General features: G+C 42.7%; 1 protein-coding gene across 1 annotated transcript; it reads right to left on the bottom strand.

Moving 5' to 3' along the window:
* Positions 1-202: 202 nt before the first annotated feature.
* Positions 203-865, bottom strand: LOC148739720 (uncharacterized). The gene has a single exon (XM_088749552.1). The coding sequence runs from the start codon at positions 863-865 to the stop codon at positions 203-205; it is 663 nt and encodes a 220-aa protein (XP_088605678.1).
* Positions 866-10,422: the final 9,557 nt, after the last annotated feature.

Here is a 10,422-nt window from a genome sequence, read left to right as displayed (position 1 = left end):
GCTCTCGGAGGAGGGCTTGCAGAGTTTTTCGCGTGGTGCGAATGCAGCGCTCCCATACACCGCCAAAATGTGAGCCATGAGGGGGGTTGAAAGATCACTCAATATTCTTCTGCAATAACTGCCAGTGAATCTTCTCCTGGTTCCAAGCCTTGAAAGATTCGCGGAGCTCTTTATCGCCACTGGTGAAGTTCGTTCCGTTGTCTCAACGGATCTTCCGGATCTGACCTCTCCTTGCTGTGAACCGTCTTATGCCCAGCAAAAAGGAGTCCGTATCCAGGCTGTGCGTAACTTCAATATGCATGGCTCGAATCGCGAGACAAGTGAAAATGACCTCGTATCTCTTAACCAGGCTTCGTCCGCGCCGTACTATAAAAGGGCCAAAGTAATCGACACCGACGGATGTAAAACGTGGCTGGTCCATGGTGAGACGGTCCTCTGGAAGATTGGTCATCTTCTGCTCCCACTCACGGTCTTGGCGCCGCCGGCAACGTACACACCTTGAAAACACCGTTTTGACAGTGGATCCTTCCTTGACAATCCACAATCGTTCACGTAGTAGGCTAGTTACGTGTTCTTTTCCGGAGTGCCCGGAGATATGATGTAAGTGCTTCACTACCAGGTTGGATTCGTGATCGTTCTTTGGTAGAATGATCTGGTGCTTGGCATCAAATAGTATTGAGGCTAGGCTTAGTCTCCCAGCAACGCGCAGTAAGCCATCGGTCAAAAATGGGTCTATTCGGCGAAGGTTGTTGCTCTTCTTGATGCGCGATAAACCTTCATTCGCAGATCTGGTGAGCGAGCTTATCTCTTCAGTAAAGTGATGTCGCTGAACACACTTAAAAATCTCCAATTCTTCCTTCTCCATTTCTTCAACGGTAATTGGCCTTTTTTGACGTGGTCGGACTAGACTTCGTTAACTTTTCGCCTTTACTAGCCAACAGCAGACTTTTGCGATAGTGCAGAAACCAAGCGATAGGTTTCTTCAGGCGATACCCGGAGCATGTTCTCCGGAAATACTCTAGCGAAGGACTGAGCCACTAATGTCGCGTTAACCTTGACACTTAACTTTACTTCTGGATCTGAATCCGAAAGGCGTCCCATGGTCTCAGAGTCTGAAGGCCAGAGCTCTTTTGGCATCCATAGAAAATCTGGCCCCTTTATCCAACGCTAAGGATTAGGAAGAGCTTCCGCCGAAAATCCTTTGGAAAGGTTGTCGCTTGGGTTTTGCTGACGGCTCACATGTTCCCACTAAGTGTGGAACCTTTTGTTCTCGTTCTTGATATAGCGTAACACAGACGTACTGTCTGTCCAGAAGGTTGAGTCGTCAGTTAATGGCAAGTCAATCTTTCTCTTCAAAACCTTGTCTAACCGTACAGAAATTGTCGGGGCCGACAGCTCTAAGCGAGGAACTGTGACTTGCCTAAGTGCCACCAGGCGGGAATTCCCTTAGAGTATGGTACAATGAATTCTGCCGCATCTATCTTCCAGTCGTTGATATGACACTGATCCCTAACCAAGTTCGGAGGCATCAGAGAAGGGGTGAAGCTGACTAGACACAATCTCCGTAAAGTCGGCTTGTTTGAGGCAACGATCAATCGTAAACTGCGACAGTTTAGGGACATCTGAAAGCCATCTTTACCAGTGCTCGCGATACTCCCCTGGCACTTCGTCATCCCAGGTTAATTTTATTCGGCATAAATCTTGCAACTACAGGCAATATGCGTCTCCGAACTGGGGAGGGGGGTTGTGCTCGAGGTTAACTTCGCAACCAAACGTGCCATTTTCTATCCTCCACTGAACACCAAGGGTGCGCTCATTTGGCAACTCATCTAGCTTCTTGATTTCTTGGCCGCGCTCCTGCATGGAGATACTTTCCAGAACATCTCGGGTGCTGCTTACCCACTTTGTAAATCAAAAACCATCACGCTTCAGCAAGCTACACGATTCATGAACGTGGGCGATAGCAACTGACTGACTACAATTCTCCAAGGTGTGAGCTGTGTTGCAATATAAGAACGATGGTTCTTCCACTGGACTATGTGTATCACAAGGGGTGGCAGTGTTGGCAGGTGCATTCTGACCTCTGCTTACTTGTGCCGCAAAACTAAGCTCTCCTGGCCTTTTCGTTGCAGATCGTCTCTGTGAACGACGGTGACGCCCATCCAACTTGGGCTTCGAGACCTCGACGATCCTTTCAAAGACAAGATTTGAAGTGAGTAAGTAGACCAGAGAAGTGAGTAAGTAGTCCAGGGGTCAGAGCGCTGGACTCTGGGTCGGACGGCCCGGGTTCAAGTTTTGGCTGGGGCACTACGTTGTGGCCTTTAGCAAGTCGCTTCACTCACATTGCTTCGTCTTCTCGGATAAGACGTAAAGCCGTAGGTCCCGTCTCCTGCAAGGTTTGGGGTAGGAGACGTTAATTTCCCACACACAAGATTACTTACCGGGTGGATGTCCTCTCCTGGGTGGGATGGGTGGGAAGGTGAGATCGCTACATGGACCGAAGCGGCTGCCGGAGGCGCCTGAGAAAATGCTGACGTCCGATCTCAGCCTTACTACATTGAGGCTAAAAAGCCCCATTAGGGAGCTTCAATTAACGTAGCACGAAGATTAGTTTTGATTCTAGCTTCCTGATCCACGAACTTGACAAAATCTCGAAACTTAACGGATCTAGCCTCTTCTTCCATCATGGCATCGACTGCACGACACCATCCTATTCTCATACTGAAAGGTAGCTTTAGGGCCAACCTCCTAATGACATCTGGCTGTTCGAGCTTAGACAGGTGCACGCTCCCCTACATGGGGTTCTTACATCTTGTAAGGAAAAGAGAGAATCTATTCAGTCCGGCCCCATCCTCCGCCCTCACTTCAGGCCAACTTAAAGCTTTGTTTTCATACGCAGCCACGATGCAAAAATCGTCTCCAAATTTCTTCTTTATGAGCCGACGAGCTTCGAGGTATCCTTTATCAGGAGACAGGTACTGGCAGGATTGAAAAAGCTCCTTAACGTCCCCACTGGTAAGCTGTTCGAGGTAGTGTAGCCTCTAACTGCTACTAGATGTCTTGAACTTAATAATGTTTTCGAAAGCTGTAATGAAGGGACCGTACCCTATCAGTTCGCCGTCAAACATAGGTACTCTGGGATGGGGAAGTGAAATTTTCCTCTATTGTGTCACCAGCATCTCCATGATGTTATTTTGTTGTTGCTGCAGTACATTCTGGTGCTGGTGCAGCTCCAACATCTCATTGAACGCTCTTTCGCTTGGTGAAAATTCATTCGAGCGATTCAAATCGGAACGGGCACTCTCAGTGGTAACGGCTGGCGGGCGCTGTTTCCACTCGGATGCTTCCAGGTTCAAGTTGAATGAACTTGCGGGACTGGTAGTGACGGAACCCCGCGCGCGCGGATTTGAGACATGACAGAATTTGGAGCAACTGCCCGCGGCCTAGACTCTACTGCAACTGACTGTGGATTTGGGTTCACTTTAATCTGATTTGTATCAGCTAAACGCGGGTCAGAATACAACGGACCAGGAGGGAACACCCACGGCTTTGGGTCTATTACAGTTGCTAAGGCCTGTTCTCTGGCTTGCGACATGGCAATCTCCGTTTTGCAAACTTAAACTCCTTTCGTCGTGCTTAAGACGTGGCCATCTTTGCTCTCGCCGTCGATAGAGATGAGGCACCGCTCCTATGCGAAACACTGTTTCTGCGTGAACCACTACGACTAGAACCTCGGGATACTCTTGGTGACTCAAAAGCTGACCAATAACCAACCTCACTAACTGAATCTTCTGGGTTAACTTGAACATTCAACCGAAGCACTTCTTTGGCTCTAGAACAAAGTCATCCTTTAGCACAGCTTCGAGATCGAAGGATTCCCGATATCTGGCGATGCAAGTTTCATCATGAATGGACGACAAGTACAGAATGTGTGCCTCTTTAAATTTCTCGAAAGCGACTATAAACTCCGTAAATTTACCCTTCACGCGGTCAATGTTCTGCACGTCTGACAACAAGGCCTTGTCTTTGCTTTTCTTGACGGTCACAGTCGAGAGAAGGCCTGATCTTGAGTTCTAGAGGCAAAGAAGCTTGTCGTGCACCGCGTCTTCAGCAAGTACTGTCATCGTGACTTGAATACATTTGCCGAACAAATTTCTAACGATATTACTGCCACGGACGATTAATTCTAGCTAGCATAATTTTTAACATGGTGAAACGACACGACACGACAAAAAAACACGATTAAAGCTGCAAATAAAACGGCGAACGAAAACCTATTACAATATAAGCTGTACTAAAGACAGAAGGAAAGCTGCAACGAAAACAACGATGAAAACTACCTAATACAATACTTACTTTTATTTCGATGTTGCTAATCCTGCCTACTGGCGAACGAAAGCCAAAATATACAAAACTACACAGAACCGAGCAAAATTACATCGGGAAAAACTCCACAAACTACGATGAACACTACGGTGTAAATACATGCTACGTTACGTAACGTTACGTAATGACACAAAGAAAGCGCACACAAAACTTTACCACGATTAGCACTACTGCACAAGAAACAATAAACTTAAAAATAACGCGTAGCGATCTACACAATCTTTTATTGATGTATAACTGTTTCCTCTAGTTTTACTCACAAATTTTCTACGGCTGGTGGAAAATTCCACGGAACTGAAGAGAGTTTTTTCCCATCGCAGCTCCCAAAGATGATAGTTTCTTGAAAGACCTCACATTCGCACGGGTCTGGGCACTCTAATTAAATACATATGGTTAGATTAACGTTGAAATTAATTGCCATCAAAGGCTTCATATTTGAAGGGTGTAGTTACTTGCTCGGGTGACGAAGAATATTCTGTTCAAACAAAACATCATGGTAAAATCACAGCAATTAAAATTAGTCGTACACCTCTGAGTTACAGCGTAGGATTACCCCAAAAAAGAACAAGGATGGTTCAAAAACTGATTCAAAGCGAAAAGGCTCGATAAAATTCAACAACCAATGTAGTTTCACCGGTTATTGGGCGGTTTAGGCAGGCGGATCATAAAAAGCGCTGGACTGGACAGTTCTATTAAACAGCGATTGAGGAGACCTCACCTTTAGTACTGAGGCTGATCTCTTTTCTGAACATCTCTTCGCCACTTCGAACTTCGCAGCTGTAAGTCACGTTGTTATCTGTTGCTATTTTGAGCTGAAATCTTATTCTGGTGCTATTTTGAACAGCGACACCTTTTTTTCTCCATAAAATGTATGGAGCCGGTGCACCTTCCACAGGGCACCATAGGCTAGAGGTTTTGTTCAAAAATACAAACTGCGTCTTTGGTACTTGGTTCATGGTTGGTAGGACTAGAAAAGGTAAAGAATTGATGGAATGATTATGGCATACAGAACCTTCAAACCGTAGACACAGTATCTGAGGAGTGAAAAAATTAACATGCATCTATGATAATAGCTGTAATCGTCCTACAATTTATTGCTCTGGCCAAAGTAACATAGGTCCTAGGCCTCTAATTGTCTCCTCCGTCTCGCTCTGTCACTGTCTGTTTGGCTATCCGTTTTATATCCGATATTGAGCCATTTTACTTATAACTGACTACCTGTTTCATTGAAGTATCTGCTAGCGTAGTATGCGGCAAAATTATAAAGCTTTCGGGTAAAAAATTTCAACGACATGTATCGTCCACTAGATCGCACTAGGCCAGTTTTGTATTCTCCACAGAGTACACCAAGAACATTGGCTGACTGATTATTGCCATCACGGATCTCAAGATATTCTTTCCAAACACATGGAAGTGGATAATGGCTACGCATGGTAAAGTTTAATTCTACGTATTGTCCCTGTGGCACTGAGAGAACTTGTTCTCCATCAGACACTTGGACTTCTTCCCATTCTTGTGTTTGCTTGGAATACTCCAACAAGTCTGCAATGATAGCAACAAGTCAATTACTGCGGTTGCAATAAAAAACAATTGATAATGAGACATTAAAAACGAGATGTCAAAGGGTCTAGATGAAAAAATACTTCATTGCTTAAGTAGTAGACTACTGGCACATCTCATGTGACAATATAAAGCCCCACATTTATACTCTTGAGAAAAAAGGGAGAGGTAGTCCCTATAAATCGCTCTCTGCTCGAACTTAAACTAAAATCTTGACAATAAAAAAACTCACTAAAATAGAAGACTCAAACAAATTCAAATAATTATTCTTTCACAGAGGCTATTCTAGAGGTAATGTTTTTCTTTCACAGTAAAGATTAAAGATAAAAAAAAATCAGGAGCTCTGTAAAAGCATCCAGGTGAGGAACAAAAGAGTAATCGGTCTTTGGTCAAGGCTGGAGCAGATCAGGATCAAGTAGCCATTCCTATTCTAATCTGAAAACGTTCCATCGATTAAAACTTAAGCTGAGAATGTAGTTTCCTCGCGTGCAACGTTTTTTAAAAGATATAGAAACGTGGTTCATCGCTGGCTTTAAAGTATATTAATCTTGAAAGAAGAGAGAAGGTATGGAGATAAGCCTTATCTTCATAACTTTGCTCTTCTTTCTAGATTTCATCCCTCCGTTCCACCTTTCACTATTCCTCCTTCCTCCTTCTTGTGCCGTTCTTCGCAAACTCGCAAACTCTGGCTTCCCTATTTCAGTTACCTCCTTTGACGAATTTTACGCTCATAACCTCCATATCCTTCCTTCCCTCCCAAAAAATCCACGGTGCCTCTTATCCCTCCTCATCAGACAAAAAAATATTTATAGAAGCTAAAAATTTTAGGCAACATTTGAGAATAGTTGAAGAGCTTACAGAAAACGAGGATAAAACTCCATTTGGCCATTGAAGATACCATCACAATGTGTTTCACTGTGTCTGCTAAATAAGTAAAATCGATATGTTTAGGGTTTTTCCAGGTGAGCTTCAAAAACCAAACGAATCGTCATCAAAAACAACAACAACAAAGGTAAAAAGATCAGAATTGTTTTTTTCTGGATTGGTCGAAAATGTCTGGTTATTCTGTTATTAATTTGAGGGATATTGTCGTCGAATGACTCCCCCCCCCCCCTCCCCTCACCCGTTGACAGTTTTCTTTATTCTGGATAGTTCATGAATAGTGAGTCTCGTTTTTAGGGATGAACTTGTAGTCTACTTGTCTTTTCTCTCACAATATAAATATAAATATATATATATATATATATATATATATATATATATATATATATATATTGTAGTACACGAGGACGGACAACTTCGAGCTAAGAAAGACATATACTCAAATAAAATACGTTTCAGTCCGAGACCTTCATCAGTTGTAATACAATGACTTACAAATTCCTTAAATAGATTTATATAGGGCGTGATGACACATATAAACAAATATAAACAAACAGTAATTACTAAGCGAGAAATTATCACAATAAAAAGAACTGGAAAAATTTTCGAATCCACTGAAAATGTTAAGGAACCAGCGTTGACTTGAAAGGCGAGAATTGTGCTAGAATTCCCAATCAACGCTGAGACTGGGACCTTTGATGCCCGCCCAATTTGAAAAAATTCTCCGCATTAATTATAGTTTATTCTTTTTTTGCAGTGAAATTCCTAGCGCCTATTCAAGCCGAAGGGTGCCAGAGAGAACAACTGTGCGTTCCAATATGCTTCTTTGATAATTAGAAGTTTCTCAATGTTACCTGAGTTGTTTGCTGTTGCCTGCACTTGATCAATGCATTAGAATGAGAAATCGCTTAAATCATGTGGTGTTTTGTTAAAATGTACCGCTACTTCACAGGTCTTTTTCTTAGTGACCATAGCAGACTTCTGGCTGCGAAATCTAACTCTAACGTCATTTGTTGTGGAGCCAATGTATTGAAGGCGACATTTCTTGCACGAAGCCAAATAAATTATGTTCTTAGCATCACAGGAAAGTTTCGATCGTATCTTGTAACTCTTGCCTGTTTGAAAACTTAAAAAGGAATTAGATTCTACCAAGACGTTTAGGCAAAGATCGCATCTTGTTCTATTACATTTAAAACATCCCTTGACCTCAGCAATCTCTTCGCTCTCAGTGTTAGGACCATAACGGAATGGCGCCAACAATTCTTTAAGGTTTTTAGATCTGCGAAAGGATGCTGTGATGGAATTTGAAGGAAAAACCTCTTTTAACTTGGGATTGGATTCCAAAATACCCAGATTTTTTTTAATAATGCGACTTACATCAGGTAAATTTGGATTAAATGCGGTCACAAATCGGAATAATTTTCTCTTAGATCTGGCATGAGTCCTAAGTAGATCACTTCTAGGTATGGTAGAGGCCTTACGAAACTGGTCGTCCACTAATTTGGAAGGGTAACCCTGAGTAACCAGATAACCCTTGTATTCGGTTATTCTCTTGACAAGAAAAGCTTGTTCGGAGCAATTTCTTTGTAACCTCGTCGCCACACTGTAAGGAATAGCTTTGAAAACGTGTTTAGGATGAGCACTTGATGGTGGGAGATACAGGTATGGCGCGTTTTTAGTGTAAAAATTCAAAACCTCATGTCAGACTTGCTATTTTCTATTCAAACTTCTTGTTTGACAATTCGGATACGCTATTTGTTTACTGAAACATCCATTGTTTCAATTCAAAGCAATATTTCTTCGATTCAGTCATGCTGTTTTTCTATTCAAACGTGCAATCCTTCGTTTTGAAAATCTTTTTCTACTACCCAAACATTCCGTCGTCTAATTCAAACATGCTATTGAGCATTTCAAATTTTCAATCTCGCAATTCAAAATAGTCAGTTTCGCAGGTAAAAATGCTATCCTTCTATTCCAATATGCAATTCTTTACCGCAAACCTGCTACTCGTCAATTCAAATACACTATTTGCCAGTTCAAACAGGCTTCTCGTCGACAGAAACACGCAATCCTTCATTTTGAAACAATCGTTCTGCAATTCAAACACTCTGCTATTCAATTCAAACCGGCAATTCTTCCATTCCAACGCTTAATCTTTTAGTTCAGATCTGCTGTTGGACTATGGAGACATCCGGTCGTTTAGTATGGTAACCCTATTCATCACTTCAAATATTCAACTCCTTTTCCAAACATTCAATTATTCAATGCGAACATGACACTCGTCATTCCAATACGCAATCCTTCGGTTCAAACATTCAAACTTTCATCGCAAACACGCTGTCCTTCGACGTAACCTGGAAACTAGCCCGACCACGCATGAATGGTGGAACGATGGAACGGTAGATTGGCGGAAAATGATCCCAACTCCTAAAACATGGAGCGGCGGAAAATAGCCCCAAATTCTAAAACACGGAACGGATGTCAGGGCATGTTGCGCGAATTTTGTACATAGACACTTCCACTTCAAGAAAAGATCGCCCTCGAAACGGCGAATTGCACATTTGCATGACCTTGGGATCGTCCACAGTGATATAAAGCCTGCCAGTATACTGGTCTCCAACCAGCATTATTGCACTTTAAAAGACAGCAAACTAGACGAATTAGTGAAATAGCTTCTTTCTTGTCCACAAAATATCTTTCTTCCGCTGATATGTAAGCCGTAAACTCAATAGTAGGATGGTGGTGTTTTGGACACCTAGTCGCGAAGAAATTCTTCAAATTCTTCTTAACGGCTTTTTTTTGCTAAATTTCTTTTTTCTTTCCACGCCATGTGAAATTCCCACGGGCGTGACTCCCTGCACAGCTCTCTTCACCTAGTCTTACTCAAGGCCCAAAACTTATTCGCGGATGAAGAAACGCTCGTATTGAAGGGCTGGTAACGAGGGCTTGCTCTCGCCCTAGTCAAAGTTTGGAGCTGGGGCTGAACGTTGTTATATTCTGAGACGTCTGAAAACGTGCCTGTAATGTTCTCACATCTACAAGCGTTTGAGATATTTTGTTTCACTAAATCAACGCAGACGTCACCACAAAACGTATGTTACCATCGTTTATTGTAATGTGGTATGTCAAGTTAGTTTTCACATGCTGTGCGACTCTTTATGTCGCGACTAAAATTCATGGCAAATTTAGCATAAAAAAAGGTAACCAAACAGGTTTACAACGCGAAAACGCAGCTATCTTTCATGTATGATAGTTCGTTATTATTCCTACCACTCAGAAAAAGAAAAAAAATTGATAACACTTAATTTTGGTCACGCGCGTTATCGTCGAAGGGATGAATGAGCCGAGCGCTCGAGTGTCTATGTACAAAATTCGTGCAACATGCCCTGACATCCGCTCCGTATTTAGGATTTGGGGCCATTTTCCGCCGCTCCATGTTTTAGGAGTTGGGATCATTTTCCGCCAATCTTCCGTTCCATCGTTCCACCGTTCCTACTATTAGGGTCGTATTCTTTTTCTTCGCCTTTCTTCCCAATACGCATGCATGGCCGGGCTAGTTACCGGGTGACGACGAAGGACAGCGTGTTTGCGTTG

This window comes from Stylophora pistillata, chromosome 2 (genome assembly GCF_964205215.1).
Source record: "Stylophora pistillata chromosome 2, jaStyPist1.2, whole genome shotgun sequence".
Classification (NCBI taxonomy): Eukaryota; Metazoa; Cnidaria; class Anthozoa; order Scleractinia; family Pocilloporidae; genus Stylophora; species Stylophora pistillata.
The sequence above is the reverse complement of the archived record's forward strand: the minus strand, read 5'-3'. Positions and strand labels throughout refer to the sequence as shown.